Source organism: Oncorhynchus gorbuscha, linkage group LG25 (genome assembly GCF_021184085.1).
Source record: "Oncorhynchus gorbuscha isolate QuinsamMale2020 ecotype Even-year linkage group LG25, OgorEven_v1.0, whole genome shotgun sequence".
In the NCBI taxonomy this organism is placed as follows: Eukaryota; Metazoa; Chordata; class Actinopteri; order Salmoniformes; family Salmonidae; genus Oncorhynchus; species Oncorhynchus gorbuscha.
The window spans coordinates 5,506,806-5,528,470 of record NC_060197.1 but is presented as its reverse complement, the minus strand read 5'-3'; the positions used below and the strand labels follow the sequence as shown (position 1 = coordinate 5,528,470).

Sequence of the window (21,665 nt, the reverse complement as noted above, 5' to 3'; positions counted from 1 at the left end):
TATTACAATATAGAACACCTCACACATCAATCTCTACAACATTGTTACTACACTATAATCACACCTCACATCAATCTCTACAACACTGTTACTACACTATAGTCACACCTCACACATCAAGCTCTACAACACTGTTATTACACTATAATCACACCTCACATCAATCTCTACAACACTGTTATTACACTATAGTCACACCTCACATATCAATCTCTACAACACTGTTACTACATTATAGTCACACCTCACACATCTATCTCTACAACACTATTACTACACTATAGTCACACCTCACACATCAATCTCTACAACACTGTTAATACACTATAGTCACACCTAACACATCAATCTCTACAACACTGTTACTACATTATAGTCACACCTCACACATCAATCTCTACAACACTGTTAATACACTAGTCACACCTCACACATCAATCTCTACAACACTGTTACAACATTATAGTCACACCTCACACATCAATCTCTACAACACTGTTACTACACTATAGTCACACCTCACACATAAATCTCTACAACACTGTTACTACACTATAGTCACACCTCACACATCAATCTCTACAACACTGTTACTACACTATAGTCACACCTCACACATCAATCTCTACAACACTGTTAATACACTAGTCACACCTCACACATCAATCTCTACAACACTGTTACTACAATATAGTAACACCTCACACATCAATCTCTACAACACTGTTATTACACTATAGTCACACCTCACACATCAATATCTACAACACTGTTACTACACTATAGTCACACCTCACACATCAATCTCTACAACACTGTTAATACACTAGTCACACATCAATCTCTACAACACTGTTACTACAATATAGTAAAACCTCACACATCAATCTCTACAACACTGTTATTACAATGTATTCACACCTCACACATCAATCTCTACAACACTGTTATTACACTATAGTCACACAATCTCTACAAAACTGGTATTACACCATAGTCACACCTCACACATCACTCTCTATAACACTGTTACTACAATATAGTAAAACATCACACATCAATCTCTACAACACTGTTATTACAATATAGAACACCTCACACATCAAGCTCTACAACACTGTTACTACAATATAGTAAAACCTCACACATCAATCTCTACAACTGTTATTACAATATAGTAACACCTCACACATCAAGCTCTACAACACTGTTATTACACTATAGTCACACCTCACACATCAATCTCTGCAACACTGTTACTACACTATAGTCACACCTCAATCTCTGCAACACTGTTATTACAATATAGAACACCTCACACATCAATCTCTACAACATTGTTACTACACTATAATCACACCTCACATCAATCTCTACAACACTGTTACTACACTATAGTCACACCTCACACATCAAGCTCTACAACACTGTTATTACACTATAATCACACCTCACATCAATCTCTACAACACTGTTATTACACTATAGTCACACCTCACATATCAATCTCTACAACACTGTTACTACATTATAGTCACACCTCACACATCTATCTCTACAACACTATTACTACACTATAGTCACACCTCACACATCAATCTCTACAACACTGTTAATACACTATAGTCACACCTAACACATCAATCTCTACAACACTGTTACTACATTATAGTCACACCTCACACATCAATCTCTACAACACTGTTAATACACTAGTCACACCTCACACATCAATCTCTACAACACTGTTACAACATTATAGTCACACCTCACACATCAATCTCTACAACACTGTTACTACACTATAGTCACACCTCACACATAAATCTCTACAACACTGTTACTACACTATAGTCACACCTCACACATCAATCTCTACAACACTGTTACTACACTATAGTCACACCTCACACATCAATCTCTACAACACTGTTAATACACTAGTCACACCTCACACATCAATCTCTACAACACTGTTACTACAATATAGTAACACCTCACACATCAATCTCTACAACACTGTTATTACACTATAGTCACACCTCACACATCAATATCTACAACACTGTTACTACACTATAGTCACACCTCACACATCAATCTCTACAACACTGTTAATACACTAGTCACACATCACACATCAATCTCTACAACACTGTTACTACAATATAGTAACACCTCACACATCAATCTCTACAACACTGTTACTACAATATAGTAACACCTCACACATCAATCTCTACAACACTGTTACTACAATATAGTAACACCTCACACATCAATCTCTACAACACTGTTACTACAATATAGTAACACCTCACACATCAATCTCTACAACACTGTTACTACAATATAGTAACACCTCACACATCAATCTCTACAACACTGTTACTACAATATAGTAACACCTCACACATCAATCTCTACAACACTGTTACTACAATATAGTAACACCTCACACATCAATCTCTACAACTGTTATTACAATATAGTAACACCTCACACATCAATCTCTACAACTGTTATTACAATATAGTAACACCTCACACATCAATCTCTACAACACTGTTACTACAATATAGTAACACCTCACACATCAATCTCTACAACTGTTATTACAATATAGTAACACCTCACACATCAATCTCTACAACACTGTTACTACAATATAGTAACACCTCACACATCAATCTCTACAACTGTTATTACAATATAGTAACACCTCACACATCAATCTCTACAACACTGTTACTACAATATAGTAACACCTCACACATCAATCTCTACAACACTGTTTGCTTATAGGTCTTCAAGAGTCCAATAATGGCAAAGATACACCAGACCATGACAGTCATCTATAGGAAGACAGAGGTACTATGAATTTGAAATGTCTGATGTAATAAAATGAACATATCATCAGTACTGTACCTTTCTCCTGTGTTTCCTCAGATCACTGGGCTGCAGGGTGGAGGACAGGAAAGAAAAGGAAATCAGTTTAAACAATATGTCCTCCCCCATACAGAAACACCTCATTTATAGTTATAGACATGGCTATCCCGATATACCATCAGGTGGGCACATGACCTGTCAATTACACATTACACCACACAATTAATTACAGTGATTTGTTGACAAAATAACCAGCTTTGCCACTATTCATTTGAGAGGTCAATAAAATCAAAGGCTCATTCTTTAAAAGCCCCTGGGTATTGGCAACATTCACTCTCTGAGACCGTCTGGCTGTTTGTCTGGCTGTCTGTCTGGATGTCTGGTCTTTTATTGACCTCATGTAGACAGCACTTTTATTGACCTCATGTAGACAGCACTTTTATTGACATAACAAACAGTACTTTTATTGACCTAACGTAGACAGTGCTTTTATTGACCTAACGTAGACAGAACTTTTACTGACCTAATGTAGACAGTACTTTTATTAACCTAACGTAGACAGTACTTTTATTGACCTAACAGACAGTACTTTTATTGACCTAACGTAGACAGTACTTTTATTGACCTAACGTAGACAGTACTTTTATTGACCTAACAGACAGTACTTTTATTGACCTAACAGACAGTACTTTTATTGACCTAACCTTGACAGTACTTTTATTGACCTAACAGACAATACTTTTATTGACCTAACAGACAGTCCTTGTACTGACCTAAAAGACAGTACTTTTATTGACCTAACGTAGACAGCACTTTTATTGACCTAACGTAGACAGTCATTTTATTGACCTAAAAGACAGTACTTTTATTGACCTAACGTAGACAGTACTTTTATTGACCTAATGTAGACAGTACTTTTATTGACCTAATGTAGACAGTACTTTTATTGACCTAACAGACAGTACTTTTATTGACCTAACAGACAGTACTTTTATTGACCTAATGTAGACAGTACTTTTATTGACCTAACAAAGACAGTACTTTTATTGACCTAACATTGACAGCACTTTTATTGACCTAACGTAGACAGTACTTTTATTGACCTAACGTAGACAGTACTTTTATTGACCTAACGTAGACAGTACTTTTATTGACCTAACGTAGACAGTACTTTTATTGACCTAACGTAGACAGCACTTTTATTGACCTAACAGACAGTACTTTTATTGACCTAACATCGACAGTACTTTTATTGACCTAACAGACAGTACTTTTTTTGACCTAATGTAGACAGTACTTTTATTGACCTAACGTAGACAGTACTTTTATTGACCTAACGTAGACAGTACTTTTATTGACCTAACAGACAGTACTTTTATTGACCTAACAGACAGTACTTTTATTGACCTAACAGAGGTCAGTACTTTTATTGACCTAACAGACAGTACTTTTATTGACCTAACAGACAGTACTTTTATTGACCTAACAGACAGTACTTTTATTGACCTAATGTAGACAGTACTTTTATTGACCTAATGTAGACAGTACTTTTATTGACCTAACAAAGACAGTACTTTTATTGACCTAACATTGACAGTAATTTTATTGACCTAACATTGACAGTAATTTTATTGACCTAACAGACAGTACTTTTATTGACCTAACATTGACAGTAATTTTATTGACCTAACAGACAGTACTTTTATTGACCTAACAGACAGTACTTTTATTGACCTAACAAAGACAGTACTTTTATTGACCTAACATTGACAGTACTTTTATTGACCTAACATTGACAGTACTTTTATTGACCTAACAAAGACAGTACTTTTATTGACCTAACATTGACAGTAATTTTATTGACCTAACATTGACAGTAATTTTATTGACCTAACATTGACAGCACTTTTATTGACCTAACGTAGACAGTACTTTTATTGACCTAACGTAAACAGTCATTTTATTGACCTAACATTGACAGCAACTTTTATTGACCTAACGTAGACAGCACTTTTATTGACCTAACAGACAGTACTTTTATTGACCTAACGTAGACAGCACTTTTATTGACCTAACAGACAGTACTTTTATTGACCTAACATCGACAGTACTTTTATTGACCTAACACCGACGGTACTTTTATTGACCTAACATCGACAGTACTTTTATTGACCTAACAGACAGTACTTTTATTGACCTAACCTTGACTCCATTTTTATTGACCTAAAAGACAGTACTTTTATTGACCTAACGTAGACAGCACTTTTATTGACCTAACGTAGACAGCACTTTTATTGACCTAACGTAGACAGCACTTTTATTGACCTAACGTAGACAGCACTTTTATTGACCTAACGTAGACAGTACTTTTATTGACCTAACGTAGACAGTACTTTTATTGACCTAACGTAGACAGTACTTTTATTGACCTAACGTAGACAGTACTTTTATTGACCTAACGTAGACTGTACTTTTATTGACCTAACGTAGACAGTACTTTTATTGACCTAACGTAGACAGCACTTTTATTGACCTAACAGACAGTCCTTGTACTGACCTAAAAGACAGTACTTTTATTGACCTAATGTAGACAGCACTTTTATTGACCTAATAGACAGTCCTTGTACTGACCTAAAAGACAGTACTTTTATTGACCTAACGTAGACAGCACTTTTATTGACCTAACAGACAGTCCTTGTACTGACCTAAAAGACAGTACTTTTATTGACCTAACGTAGACAGCACTTTTATTGACCTAACGTAGACAGTCATTTTATTGACCTAACAGACAGTACTTTTATTGACCTAACGTAGACAGTACTTTTATTGACCTAATGTAGACAGTACTTTTATTGACCTAATGTAGACAGTACTTTTATTGACCTAACAGACAGTACTTTTATTGACCTAACAGACAGTACTTTTATTGACCTAATGTAGACAGTACTTTTATTGACCTAACAAAGACAGTACTTTTATTGACCTAACATTGACAGCACTTTTATTGACCTAACGTAGACAGCACTTTTATTGACCTAACGTAGACAGCACTTTTATTGACCTAACGTAGACAGTACTTTTATTGACCTAACGTAGACAGTACTTTTATTGACCTAACGTAGACAGTACTTTTATTGACCTAACGTAGACAGTACTTTTATTGACCTAACGTAGACTGTACTTTTATTGACCTAACGTAGACAGTACTTTTATTGACCTAACGTAGACAGCACTTTTATTGACCTAACAGACAGTCCTTGTACTGACCTAAAAGACAGTACTTTTATTGACCTAATGTAGACAGCACTTTTATTGACCTAATAGACAGTCCTTGTACTGACCTAAAAGACAGTACTTTTATTGACCTAACGTAGACAGCACTTTTATTGACCTAACAGACAGTCCTTGTACTAAAAGACAGTACTTTTATTGACCTAACGTAGACAGCACTTTTATTGACCTAACGTAGACAGTCATTTTATTGACCTAACAGACAGTACTTTTATTGACCTAACGTAGACAGTACTTTTATTGACCTAATGTAGACAGTACTTTTATTGACCTAATGTAGACAGTACTTTTATTGACCTAACAGACAGTACTTTTATTGACCTAACAGACAGTACTTTTATTGACCTAATGTAGACAGTACTTTTATTGACCTAACAAAGACAGTACTTTTATTGACCTAACATTGACAGCACTTTTATTGACCTAACGTAGACAGTACTTTTATTGACCTAACGTAGACAGTACTTTTATTGACCTAACGTAGACAGTACTTTTATTGACCTAACGTAGACAGTACTTTTATTGACCTAACGTAGACAGCACTTTTATTGACCTAACAGACAGTACTTTTATTGACCTAACATCGACAGTACTTTTATTGACCTAACAGACAGTACTTTTTTTGACCTAATGTAGACAGTACTTTTATTGACCTAACGTAGACAGTACTTTTATTGACCTAACGTAGACAGTACTTTTATTGACCTAACAGACAGTACTTTTATTGACCTAACAGACAGTACTTTTATTGACCTAACAGACAGTACTTTTATTGACCTAACAGACAGTACTTTTATTGACCTAACAGACAGTACTTTTATTGACCTAACAGACAGTACTTTTATTGACCTAATGTAGACAGTACTTTTATTGACCTAATGTAGACAGTACTTTTATTGACCTAACAAAGACAGTACTTTTATTGACCTAACATTGACAGTAATTTTATTGACCTAACATTGACAGTAATTTTATTGACCTAACAGACAGTACTTTTATTGACCTAACATTGACAGTAATTTTATTGACCTAACAGACAGTACTTTTATTGACCTAACAGACAGTACTTTTATTGACCTAACAAAGACAGTACTTTTATTGACCTAACGTAGACAGCACTTTTATTGACCTAACAGACAGTCCTTGTACTGACCTAAAAGACAGTACTTTTATTGACCTAACGTAGACAGCACTTTTATTGACCTAACGTAGACAGTCATTTTATTGACCTAACAGACAGTACTTTTATTGACCTAACGTAGACAGTACTTTTATTGACCTAATGTAGACAGTACTTTTATTGACCTAATGTAGACAGTACTTTTATTGACCTAACAGACAGTACTTTTATTGACCTAACAGACAGTACTTTTATTGACCTAATGTAGACAGTACTTTTATTGACCTAACAAAGACAGTACTTTTATTGACCTAACATTGACAGCACTTTTATTGACCTAACGTAGACAGTACTTTTATTGACCTAACGTAGACAGTACTTTTATTGACCTAACGTAGACAGTACTTTTATTGACCTAACGTAGACAGTACTTTTATTGACCTAACGTAGACAGCACTTTTATTGACCTAACAGACAGTACTTTTATTGACCTAACATCGACAGTACTTTTATTGACCTAACAGACAGTACTTTTTTTGACCTAATGTAGACAGTACTTTTATTGACCTAACGTAGACAGTACTTTTATTGACCTAACGTAGACAGTACTTTTATTGACCTAACAGACAGTACTTTTATTGACCTAACAGACAGTACTTTTATTGACCTAACAGACAGTACTTTTATTGACCTAACAGACAGTACTTTTATTGACCTAACAGACAGTACTTTTATTGACCTAACAGACAGTACTTTTATTGACCTAATGTAGACAGTACTTTTATTGACCTAATGTAGACAGTACTTTTATTGACCTAACAAAGACAGTACTTTTATTGACCTAACATTGACAGTAATTTTATTGACCTAACATTGACAGTAATTTTATTGACCTAACAGACAGTACTTTTATTGACCTAACATTGACAGTAATTTTATTGACCTAACAGACAGTACTTTTATTGACCTAACAGACAGTACTTTTATTGACCTAACAAAGACAGTACTTTTATTGACCTAACATTGACAGTACTTTTATTGACCTAACATTGACAGTACTTTTATTGACCTAACAAAGACAGTACTTTTATTGACCTAACATTGACAGTAATTTTATTGACCTAACATTGACAGTAATTTTATTGACCTAACATTGACAGCACTTTTATTGACCTAACGTAGACAGTACTTTTATTGACCTAACGTAAACAGTCATTTTATTGACCTAACATTGACAGCAACTTTTATTGACCTAACGTAGACAGCACTTTTATTGACCTAACAGACAGTACTTTTATTGACCTAACGTAGACAGCACTTTTATTGACCTAACAGACAGTACTTTTATTGACCTAACATCGACAGTACTTTTATTGACCTAACATCGACGGTACTTTTATTGACCTAACGTAGACAGCACTTTTATTGACCTAACGTAAACAGCACTTTTATTGACCTAACGTAGACAGCACTTTTATTGACCTAACGTAGACAGCACTTTTATTGACCTAACGTAGACAGTACTTTTATTGACCTAACGTAGACAGTACTTTTATTGACCGAACGTAGACAGTACTTTTATTGACCTAACGTAGACAGTACTTTTATTGACCTAACGTAGACAGTACTTTTATTGACCTAACGTAGACAGTACTTTTATTGACCTAACGTAGACAGCACTTTTATTGACCTAACAGACAGTCCTTGTACTGACCTAAAAGACACTACTTTTATTGACCTAATGTAGACAGCACTTTTATTGACCTAATAGACAGTCCTTGTACTGACCTAAAAGACAGTACTTTTATTGACCTAACGTAGACAGCACTTTTATTGACCTAACAGACAGTCCTTGTACTGACCTAAAAGACAGTACTTTTATTGACCTAACGTAGACAGCACTTTTATTGACCTAACGTAGACAGTCATTTTATTGACCTAACAGACAGTACTTTTATTGACCTAACGTAGACAGTACTTTTATTGACCTAATGTAGACAGTACTTTTATTGACCTAATGTAGACAGTACTTTTATTGACCTAACAGACAGTACTTTTATTGACCTAACAGACAGTACTTTTATTGACCTAATGTAGACAGTACTTTTATTGACCTAACAAAGACAGTACTTTTATTGACCTAACATTGACAGCACTTTTATTGACCTAACGTAGACAGTACTTTTATTGACCTAACGTAGACAGTACTTTTATTGACCTAACGTAGACAGTACTTTTATTGACCTAACGTAGACAGTACTTTTATTGACCTAACGTAGACAGCACTTTTATTGACCTAACAGACAGTACTTTTATTGACCTAACATCGACAGTACTTTTATTGACCTAACAGACAGTACTTTTTTTGACCTAATGTAGACAGTACTTTTATTGACCTAACGTAGACAGTACTTTTATTGACCTAACGTAGACAGTACTTTTATTGACCTAACAGACAGTACTTTTATTGACCTAACAGACAGTACTTTTATTGACCTAACAGACAGTACTTTTATTGACCTAACAGACAGTACTTTTATTGACCTAACAGACAGTACTTTTATTGACCTAACATCGACAGTACTTTTATTGACCTAACATCGACGGTACTTTTATTGACCTAACATCGACAGTACTTTTATTGACCTAAAAGACAGTACTTTTATTGACCTAACGTAGACAGCACTTTTATTGACCTAACGTAGACAGCACTTTTATTGACCTAACGTAGACAGCACTTTTATTGACCTAACGTAGACAGCACTTTTATTGACCTAACGTAGACAGTACTTTTATTGACCTAACGTAGACAGTACTTTTATTGACCTAACGTAGACAGTACTTTTATTGACCTAACGTAGACAATACTTTTATTGACCTAACGTAGACAGTACTTTTATTGACCTAACGTAGACAGTACTTTTATTGACCTAACGTAGACAGCACTTTTATTGACCTAACGTAGACAGCACTTTTATTGACCTAACGTAGACAGCACTTTTATTGACCTAACGTAGACAGCACTTTTATTGACCTAACGTAGACAGTACTTTTATTGACCTAACGTAGACAGTACTTTTATTGACCTAACGTAGACAGTACTTTTATTGACCTAACGTAGACAGTACTTTTATTGACCTAACGTAGACAGCACTTTTATTGCTCAATAGGACAATAGTGGCAAAATATAAAAAATCTTCTGAAGTCCTTAAAACACAGTAAACAAACATAGCACAGACTATCACATCCTGGTATCTACAACACACACAAACCAAGCCAAGCTCTACAATGAAGGAGTAATGAAACCCAACCAGATAGATTATGCAACTCAATCCATCAAGGAAAGAACATCTAAATCAAGTTGAAAGAAAGGCAATACATGGTTTTACAAGTGGCTGGCTAATTAATTTTTTTTTACGTCTGGCTCTCTCTCAGAGCTGCTTTTAAATCTGGTACAGGGTCAGATTGGTCCTTCTGTAGCTCAGTTGGTAGAGCATGGCGCTTGTAACGCCAGGGTAGTGGGTTCGATCCCCGGGACCACCCATACATAGAATGTATGCACACATGACTGTAAGTCGCTTTGGATAAAAGCGTCTGCTAAAATAGCATATATTTGAGGTTACTCATTAACCATCAAATTGAGTTAACTTTCCGTTATAGCGTAATCAAGGGCAGCTCAGGTGAAGTAGTCGTATGAGGTCTATTGAAAGAGCAAGGCTGAGAACAAAGAAAGAGAGGCCAAACACAGCATACTGAATGCTGATCCCAGGTGCTTCTATTGGCCCTGTCCTGCACCACAATACAGACAGAGCCCGATACGGCTGTGGTAGCCTCGTCCTGACTGGGATACACTCGTACGTACACCCCCCACCACAGCCCGTCCCGACCCCAGCAGCGTACCAGTGTCATGATACCCATGCGCTCCATGTCTGTGGTGCTGCGGTGGTCCAGCTTGGGGGTGGAGTGTCCGCTGGGCGGGGAGGAAGAGGCCAGGGAGGAGGCGGTGGCCGAGGCGGTGATGGAGGCTCCGGGGTGGTGCATACGGGCCAGGTTGAGACCCTCGAGGCTGACGCTGGCCACGCGGTTCTCTATCTCCTCCGCCCGTAGCTCTGTCGACTCCTTCTCTTCCTGGATCAGTCTGGGAGAGAGGGGGAGGCAGAGAGGGAGGGAGAGATTGATTAGACGTATTTCACAGCTGCATTCAGCCACTCTATATATAGAAAGCTCATTCACCCAACAGGACTCCGAGAATTCTCAGAATCCCTTGTTCCTTTGTGGTTCAATTCTCTGTATGTTCATGGAAATCCCCTCTGCAGACCCATAGGGATCCTCTTAAAGACAACGTGGGGAGACAAAAAGCCAGTTCATTACCCATAAACCATATAGGCGCACAACACTACCTCACAACACTAATTAGTTTAGAATTTAATTCCCAAGGCTTCTGCCATCGGAGCTGAAATCGTATTCCAACTCAGCATATTCTTACCCAGAATTCACCCCGATGAGGCATGTCTCTATCGATTGTGCTTATAAGCAAAAAACAATAAAGACCTGAGGTAAATGAACAACACTTCACTTTAAAATGTCACTTAAGCTTAGGGTTGTGTGAAATAATACTTGGCTAATCACCAGACAAGAAGATCAGTACAATATTAACAAGTAAGTAACAGACCTTGTATCTGGAATAAGCCTAAACCAATAAATACTGTTGTTTGATTTCAAACTGTTTCAGGCTCCCAATGTTAACCAAGTGTTCATCATCTTAATACAATAGATTATTCTGACAGCTAAGTGGGTAAATTATCAATACTTGAATAAAACTACAGTATATCAGTGTCAGCTCTGTAACTGGCAGTATCTGAGGTTTGTGTTTAATTCATCTAGACAGGGCATCACACTCTGCAGACAAGAGCCAACAAGCTTCAGCCCTGAGGACAAGTGTGTCCACACACATCCCTGGATATCCAATCAATTACTGTCTCATTAAATCAATTGCATTGCCACAGAAACCTGAAGCATGGAGCCCACTGATAGGATGAGCCAGCCTTAGGGGTGGAGAAAGCTAGGCCAACACCCATAAACTCTCCCTCATGTCAAGCACTAAGAGGCATATTTTACCAATCAACAATGAAGTGACCAACATGGATTAATCAAATCAATGTGTCAGTAATGTTTCCCAAGGAACTTTATCCACATAACATACAACTTGATTTACATAAAGATCAGTCACAAGGGGTGTTTCCTGGCAATGAGACCTGACCAGGAAGCCAAACAGTTTTTATCTGGTCCCTAGCATGGTCTGTCCAATAAAAGCAGGGTTAAAGTCAGGTAAATGTCTGGTCCCTAGCATGGTCTGTCTAATAACATCAGGGTTAAAGTCAGGTAAATGTCTGGTCCCTAGCATGGTCTGTCTAATAACATCAGGGTTAAAGACAAGTAAATGTCTGGTCCCTAGCATGGTCTGTCGAATAACATCAGGGTTAAAGTCAGGTAAATGTCTGGTCCCTAGCATGGTCTGTCTAATAACATCAGGGTTAAAGACAAGTAAATGTCTGGTCCCTAGCATGGTCTGTCGAATAACATCAGGGTTAAAGTCAGGTAAATGTCTGGTCCCTAGCATGTTCTGTCTAATAACATCAGGGTTAAAGTCAGGTAAATGTCTGGTCCCCAGCATCGTCTGTCCAATAACAGCAGGGTTAAAGACAGGTAAATGTCTGGACCCTAGCATGGTCTGTCTAATAACAGCAGGGTTAAAGTCAGGTAAATGTCTGGTCCCTAGCATGGTCTGTCTAATAACAGCAGGGTTAAAGTCAGGTAAATGTCTGGTCCCCAGCATGGTCTGTCCAATAACAGCGGGGTTAAAGACAGGTAAATGTCTGGTCCCTAGCATGGTCTGTCTAATAACAGCAGGGTTAAAGTCAGGTAAATGTCTGGTCCCTAGCATGGTCTGTCTAATAACAGCAGGGTTAAGGTCAGGTAAATGTCTGGTCCCTAGCATGGTCTGTCTAATAACAGCAGGGTTAAGGTCAGGTAAATGTCTGGTCCCTAGCATGTTCAGTTCAATAACAGCAGGGTTAAAGTCAGGTAAATGTCTGGTCCCTAGCATGTTCAGTTCAATAACAGCAGGGTTAAGGTCAGGTAAATGTCTGGTCCCTAGCATGGTCTGACCGATAACAGCAGGGTTAAAGTCAGGTAAATGTCTGGTCCCTAGCATGTTCAGTCCAATAACAGCAGGGTTAAAGTCAGGTAAATGTCTGGTCCCTAGCATGGTCTGTCTAATAACAGCAGGGTTAAGGTCAGGTAAATGTCTGGTCCCTAGCATGTTCAGTTCAATAACAGCAGGGTTAAAGTCAGGTAAATGTCTGGTCCCAAGCATGTTCAGTTCAATAACAGCAGGGTTAAAGTCAGGTAAATGTCTGGTCCCTAGCATGGTCTGTCTAATAACAGCAGGGTTAAGGTCAGGTAAATGTCTGGTCCCTAGCATGTTCAGTTCAATAACAGCAGGGTTAAAGTCAGGTAAATGTCTGGTCCCTAGCATGTTCAGTTCAATAACAGCAGGGTTAAGGTCAGGTAAATGTCTGGTCCCTAGCATGGTCTGACCGATAACAGCAGGGTTAAAGTCAGGTAAATGTCTGGTCCCTAGCATGTTCAGTCCAATAACAGCAGGGTTAAAGTCAGGTAAATGTCTGGTCCCTAGCATGTTCAGTCCAATAACAGCAGGGTTAAAGCCAGGTACATGCCTGGTCCCTAGCATGTTCTGTCCAATAACAGCAGGGTTAAAGCCAGGTAAATGTCTGGTCCCTAGCATGGTCTGACCGATAATAATAGGTTTAAGTTCAAGTAAATGTCTGGTCCCTAGCATGTTCTGTCCAAAAACAGCAGGGTTAAAGTCAGGTAAATGTCTGGTCCCTAGCATGGTCTGTCCAATAACAGCAGGGTTAAAGCCAGGTAAATGTCTGGTCCCTAGCATGTTCTGTCCAAAAACAGCAGGGTTAAAGTCAGGTAAATGTCTGGTCCCTAGCATGGTCTGTCCAATAACAGCAGGGTTAAAGCCAGGTAAATGTCTGGTCCCTAGCATGTTCTGTCCAAAAACAGCAGGGTTAAAGTCAGGTAAATGTCTGGTCCCTAGCATGGTCTGTCCAAAAACAGCAGGGTTTAAGGTCAGGTAAATGTCTAGTCCCTAGCATGGTCTGTCCAAATAAATCAGGGTTAAGGTCAGGTAAATGTCTAGTCCCTAGCATGGTCTGTCCAATAAGAGCAGGGTTAAATTCAGGTAAATGTCTGGTCCCTAGCATGGTCTGTCCAAAAACAGCAGGGTTTAAGGTCAGGTAAATGTCTAGTCCCTAGCATGGGCTGTCCAATTAGAGCAGGGTTAAGGTCAGGTAAATGTCTAGTCCCTAGCATGGTCTGTCCAATAAGAGCAGGGTTAAATTCAGGTAAATGTCTGGTCCTTAGCATGGGCTGTCCAATTAGAGCAGGGTTAAGGTCAGGTAAATGTCTGGTCCCTAGCATGGTCTGTCCAAAAACAGCAGGGTTTAAGGTCAGGTAAATGTCTAGTCCCTAGCATGGTCTGTCCAAATAAATCAGGGTTAAGGTCAGGTAAATGTCTGGTCCTTAGCATGGGCTGTCCAATTAGAGCAGGGTTAAGGTCAGGTAAATGTCTAGTCCCTAGCATGGTCTGTCCAATAAGAGCAGGGTTAAATTCAGGTAAATGTCTGGTCCTTAGCATGGGCTGTCCAATTAGAGCAGGGTTAAGGTCAGGTAAATGTCTAGTCCCTAGCATGGTCTGTCCAAAAACAGCAGGGTTTAAGGTCAGGTAAATGTCTAGTCCCTAGCATGGTCTGTCCAAATAAATCAGGGTTAAGGTCAGGTAAATGTCTGGTCCTTAGCATGGGCTGTCCAATTAGAGCAGGGTTAAGGTCAGGTAAATGTCTAGTCCCTAGCATGGTCTGTCCAATAAGAGCAGGGTTAAATTCAGGTAAATGTCTGGTCCTTAGCATGGGCTGTCCAATTAGAGCAGGGTTAAGGTCAGGTAAATGTCTAGTCCCTAGCATGGTCTGTCCAATAAGAGCAGGGTTAAATTCAGGTAAATGTCTGGTCCTTAGCATGGGCTGTCCAATTAGAGCAGGGTTAAGGTCAGGTAAATGTCTGGTCCCTAGCATGGTCTGTCCAAAAACAGCAGGGTTTAAGGTCAGGTAAATGTCTAGTCCCTAGCATGGTCTGTCCAAATAAATCAGGGTTAAGGTCAGGTAAATGTCTGGTCCTTAGCATGGGCTGTCCAATTAGAGCAGGGTTAAGGTCAGGTAAATGTCTAGTCCCTAGCATGGTCTGTCCAATAAGAGCAGGGTTAAATTCAGGTAAATGTCTGGTCCTTAGCATGGGCTGTCCAATTAGAGCAGGGTTAAGGTCAGGTAAATGTCTAGTCCCTAGCATGGTCTGTCCAATAAGAGCAGGGTTAAATTCAGGTAAATGTCTGGTCCTTAGCATGGGCTGTCCAATTAGAGCAGGGTTAAGGTCAGGTAAATGTCTAGTCCCTAGCATGGTCTGTCCAATAAGAGCAGGGTTAAATTCAGGTAAATGTCTGGTCCCTAGCATGGGCTGTCCAATTAGAGCAGGGTTAAGGTCAGGTAAATGTCTAGTCCCTAGCATGGTCTGTCCAATAAGAGCAGGGTTAAATTCAGGTAAATGTCTGGTCCTTAGCATGGGCTGTCCAATTAGAGCAGGGTTAAGGTCAGGTAAATGTCTAGTCCCTAGCATGGTCTGTCCAATAAGAGCAGGGTTAAATTCAGGTAAATGTCTGGTCCTTAGCATGGGCTGTCCAATTAGAGCAGGGTTAAGGTCAGGTAAATGTCTAGTCCCTAGCATGGTCTGTCCAATAAGAGCAGGGTTAAATTCAGGTAAATGTCTGGTCCCTAGCATGGTCTGTCCAATAAGAGCAAGGTTAAGGTCCCGTACCGTATCTCTTTGTTAATGGCGTCCAGCTGCTCCTGCAGCATCATGGCTAGGGTCTGGGCGTCTGAGTGACCGCCGGGGGACAGCAGGTCCATGGAGCTGAACATGGTCTCCCGGTCATCGTCATCAATGTCCGACATGTCAGACATCTCACTCTCAAAGGGGTGGCTACCCAGGATGCCTAGCTGCTGAGAGCGCCACTCGTGCTCCCCCAGTGACTTAGCCTGTAGGGGAGGGAGGGTTTACAGATACAGAAGTGTGCAGTAATCAAGGGAAGGGAGTGTTCTTGAGGTAATCCTGGTAAAACATCATGGGCAGGATGACATAACTGTAGAGAGATGTGAAAGTTTAATGTGAAGAGACTTGAATATGTTTTTGCACTATACAAATATTACAGCACACATTATGATTAATGCATTCAATGCAGTATTTTGGTTGTATAAAATAATTGGCTAAGCTGTCAGCTTCAGGGAGCTTAAAATGTCTCCACTAATTCACCTTTCATCAGACAAAATAATGAGGCCTGACTTTTAATATGTCCCAAAGTATCTTAACAAGCCATTATATGCTAAAACATGCTTCTAAGATTACTGCTGAATGTCAGTATTTATCTCCAGGTTATTGCAGTCTTCAATCCTGAGGCACTGTAACAATAGTACTTTATAACAATGATCCTCAAAGGCAATGCTAACCAATCACAACCATCTCCAACAGTTTTCCCTCTGTCATGCTAATGCTAACCAATCATACCCATCTCCAACAGGTTTCTCTCTGTCATGCTAATCAATCATACCCATCTCCAACAGTTTTCCCTCTGTCATGCTAATGCTAACCAATCATACCCATCTCCAACAGTTTTCCCTCTGTCATGCTAATGCTAACCAATCATACCCATCTCCAACAGTTTTCCCTCTGTCATGCTAATGCTAACCAATCATACCCATCTCCAACAGTTTTCCCTCTGTCATGCTAATGCTAACCAATCATACCCATCTCCAACAGTTTTCCCTAATGCTAACAGTCTGGCTCCATGCAACCATGTATGTCATACAGACCTGAGTTCAAAGACTTTATCTGTACTTGTTTAAGCTCTCCCGGCTTAATGGATAGAATAGACCTGGTACTGCCTCTACCTCAGCCAGGGCTGACCAGAGAGAGTCTAGTTCCTGACCTTGCTCTCGTCCCTGTGGAGACCCATGCGTCCTCTCCTGGGCCTGCGGATGACCTTGGCTGACCGGTAGTGGTCTGACTGGGTCTCAGCCAGGGAGCCAAGGGAGAATCGGAGCTCCCCCGATGTGTCCAGGTGAGACCTGATAGATAGATAGATAGATAGATAGATAGATAGATAGATAGATAGATAGATAGATAGATAGATAGATAGATAGATAGATAGATAGATAGAGCGAGACAGAACACGCATGTCAGTCACCGTAACATCAACTTTGTTCAAACTGAAGGCAGTATTGAAATTGCAGATATTGTGCAAAGAATAATACCAAAACCAAGAGGATCTGCTTGTTTAAAATGGCCTGCTTGTTTATCTAGTAGGAAGACAGTGGTGTGACGCATCAGACAATTTGTAAGGAATCAACAGTCAGTGCTTGTGTGGTTTTCAACCGGTGGCAAATTGCTTTTCTAATGAGTTGTGACTGAAGAGGACAATCAGGAGATCATGACAGCTGCTGTCATCACAGAACTCCAGCCCAGTTATTTTGACTTTATCACACATTTTGTCAGTGGAAAAAAAAAGTAATCCCCCACACACACACACACACACACACACACACACACACACACACACACACACACACACACACACACACACACACACACACACACACACACACACACACACACACACACACACACACACACACACACACACAGAGAGAGTACCAAACATTAATGACACCTGCTCTTTCCATGACATAGAATAACCTGGTGAATCCAGGTGAAAGCCATGATCCCTTCAAATCAGTGTAGATGAAGGGGAGTAGACAGGTTAAAGAAGGATTTTTAAGCGTTGAGACATGGATTGTGTATGTGTGCCTTGTGTGCCAATGGGCAAGACAAAATATTTAAGTGCAATGGAACAGGATATGGTAGTAGGTGCCAGGGGCACTGGTTTGTGTCAAGAACTGCAACTGTGCTGGGTTTTGTATCAAGAATGGTGTGTATCAAGAATGGTCCACCACCCAAAGGACATCCAGCCAACTTGAAAAAACTGTGAGAAGCATTGGAGTCAACATGGGCCAGCATCCCTGTGGAACGCTTTCGACACCTTGTAGAGTCCATGCAACTCAATATTAGGAAGGTGTTCATAATGTTTTGTACACTCAGTATACACACACACACACACACACACACACACACACACACACACACACACACACACACACACACACACACACACACACACACACACACACACACACACACACACACACACACACACACACACACACACACACACACACACACACAGTCCTACAAACTCACCCATACCGTGACAGAGTGGGTTCTGTGAGTGAGCCTGTTCTCAGTCGGAACTGGTCCAACTCTGATCTCAGCTTGTCTATCTCATCTGCCAGATGAGTCTGGAGGGAAGCCGGGAAACAGGGACAACATGAGGTGGATAGAAAACCTTGTGAAGTTTCTTATTCATTACTGTAAAACCTTGGAATGCAATTTCAATCTCCACAACATGATTGGACAGCACTTGCTCGTCAGTTCTCGTACTCTGCCTGGTTATGGATTTCTATCTCACTATCTGAACCGAGAGCAACGGTTTCTTGTGAATATTCAATGGAGAAGATGATAACAAATTAAACCCAAAGTCCAACACCCAGATCATCTATTAAAAAGCACTTTATTAAACCAACCTCATGTAAAATTCAAAACTGAGGGAGAGAAAAATGTAATAACTTCTGATCTGGGGGATTTACTTTTTCATGGATTGAATCCTCGTACTGTTTTCTGTAGCCTTCCGAGTCTTGTATTAAAACGTTCTGAAATGGAAAGGGAAGTATTCCAGTCAATCTATGGACATTTCCTCAAATTCATCTGAAATAAAACTTTAGGACATATTGGTATTGATGTGGTCTCCATGTTTAACCTTCTCCTCCAGAGCAGCCATCCTCTCTTTCAGGTGGAGCTGAAGACGTTCGTTGGACTCTGTGAGAAGTCTGTCCACCGTGTCCGACAGGCGCTTGTTGTGTTCCTCGTTCATCTTTTCTCTCTGCCGAGCCTGAGGGGGAAAAAAATACAGTGTGTGACTTTCAAAAGCAGAAGCTTGACAGTATGTCTTACCACACGAGTGCATTTTCTAACCACTCTAATGTTGTAAAATACTGAAACAAGTCATCTGGATAATGCAAAGTCATTCTCTTAAACATCTATGAGCAGCAGGTGCAATGAAGCCAGGCTGTGATGGGCAGCATGTAGCTTAATCTAGCATACTAGCCTTATGGCATCTAGCATGCTAGGCTGCCCATGGTCAGTGAATAGGTGAAATGTAGCATCATGTAGCATAACCTAGCCTAGCATGTTATCATAGTCCCCTGGGGGTGACTCACTCTGAGCAACTCCTGGTGCTTCTCCTCCAGCTGGCCCTCCAGGTGCCTCATGCGTTCCTCGATACTGCCGTGGCGCTCCTCCGCCTGCAGGGGCCACCACACAGACAGGGGTGGGGGGAGAGAGAAAGGGGGGCAGGGGGCACAGTGACCCGCCAGTTTAGCAGCCATGGAGGGCAACACAGACACATAATGCAGGGGCAACAAGACAAGACAGAGCCAAAAGCCTCTACTCCTCCAGTCTCAGATGGAACAGATAGATCACCAAAGCACAGGTAGAGAGAGAGAGGTGAGAGAAGGGCCAGGTCACAAGCAGTTGCTGCAGCAGTTAAGTCTACTAGCAATGAGCCCAGCCAGTGACATGCAGCTATCCCCACAGTTTCAACCCTGCCTACGGACACAAGGAAAAACAAATATCCCCCACAAGCAATCTCAGTACAATGACTCGTGACAACAGAAAGAAATAAAACCAGCAAGGATTTTTTTCAATTGAAAAAAAAAATGTATTATTGTAGTTAGCGACAGTACTGTGGCACCCTGTGGGACTACCTTCCTAAGAATGGAGTTCATGTCTTGGAGTTTAGCTTCCATAACAAACTGATAATCATCAGGAGAGGAGGCGGAGCTCGAGTCAGACTATGGGGCAGCAGGAGAGGAGAGGAACATATCACAGGGTCAGAGGTGATCGCATGCATAGCCTGCACATACAGTACTAACACATAACAAACAACACATCATTGAAAAGACTCACTCTGGAATATTCTACATGTATGATGATAATCAGTTATACATAAGCAGTTTTGAAATGACCTCTCCTAGAATATGATGGAGTGGTTAAAGTAACTGTCCAGTGACAATCTGACTTTTAAAAGTTCATATTCTGTTAACTGATACCCAAATCATTTTGTTGACTCATCCTACTCATCCTCATCCCTTGTATTTGTGGCCAAAGCATAAATTGGAAAAGAACACATACAAAACCCCACCTCAAACTTGTATCTCAAACAGACTGTTTCAAAAATGCTTGATATTTCCTCGTGGAGGATGAGCTGGCCAATCAGCGGTCTACTTGCATGAATATTTTATATGACTGGTATACGCCCACACCATTCAGTTGTTGTGGTATGCCCATAACATTCCAACACAAAATATGCTTTTTAACATAATAATTTAAAACATTTTTGGGAAGGAAACTATTTCACTCATATTGTATTTCATTTTAGGTCATATTTCATAGAAAACTGGAAGCACTGGAGTTACTTTAATGATGGGAGCAATGTGTGCTGCGTCTGTGTCTGCATGCATACAAGTGTGTTTATGTGTGTGTGACCGTGTATGTGTGTGTGTGTGTCCTCTCACCTTGGTGAGTGCTGCTATCCTCTGGGCCAGCTCAGCCTCCACCTCTGGCAGGGTCTCAGCCTTTCTCATGGTCTGCTGCAGCTTCTGCTCTGCTATCTCCAAACGCTCCAGCAGCTGCCTGTTCTTATCCTCCATCTGCACACACATACACACACACAGGGAAACAAGCACATACACACAGGGGGAAACATTGTGACTTATGACCTCGACCCATATCACACATGGAGTACCACTCAATGCCAATCTCAAGAGAGCTTTCCGAGTATTTCTGGACAGACTAAGTCACATGTAATACATATAGAACAGAATACAGCATATATACTGAAGTCATTCTATATCAGAAACACAGACAACCTTCTACTACATAGAGAAAACTTTAGGGATGTAATGATACACATCAGGTCCCTAATCAAATGTTTAAGATACAAGTGCATTGTTCCGCGGACCCTAAACCGATCCAAATGCAGCATGGATCATTCAGA

General features: G+C 39.9%; 1 protein-coding gene across 9 annotated transcripts in view; it reads right to left on the bottom strand.

The window, feature by feature from the left end:
• Positions 1 to 21,665, bottom strand: part of LOC124014314 (liprin-alpha-2-like) — a 261,318-nt gene that overhangs the window by 35,374 nt on the left and 204,279 nt on the right. For 4 of the 9 annotated variants that reach the window (XR_006835003.1, XM_046329158.1, XM_046329159.1 and 1 more), the window contains 9 exons: positions 21,184 to 21,318; positions 19,828 to 19,911; positions 19,368 to 19,499; positions 19,198 to 19,260; positions 18,758 to 18,849; positions 17,424 to 17,562; positions 16,256 to 16,476; positions 11,201 to 11,438; positions 2,929 to 2,958 (listed from right to left, as the gene is read on the bottom strand). Coding sequence is in view for 8 of the 9 variants with exons in the window: in XM_046329158.1 (XP_046185114.1) it covers positions 2,929 to 2,958; positions 11,201 to 11,438; positions 16,256 to 16,476; positions 17,424 to 17,562; positions 18,758 to 18,849; positions 19,198 to 19,260; positions 19,368 to 19,499; positions 19,828 to 19,911; positions 21,184 to 21,318 (1,134 nt within the window). In the remaining variant the exon portion in view is untranslated. Of the gene's footprint in view, positions 1 to 2,928; positions 2,959 to 11,200; positions 11,439 to 16,255; positions 16,477 to 17,423; positions 17,563 to 18,751; positions 18,850 to 19,197; positions 19,261 to 19,367; positions 19,500 to 19,827; positions 19,912 to 20,373; positions 20,461 to 21,183; positions 21,319 to 21,665 lie in introns of all 9 variants that reach the window. The other 5 variants (XM_046329152.1, XM_046329153.1, XM_046329156.1 and 2 more) reach the window with 2 other exon arrangements.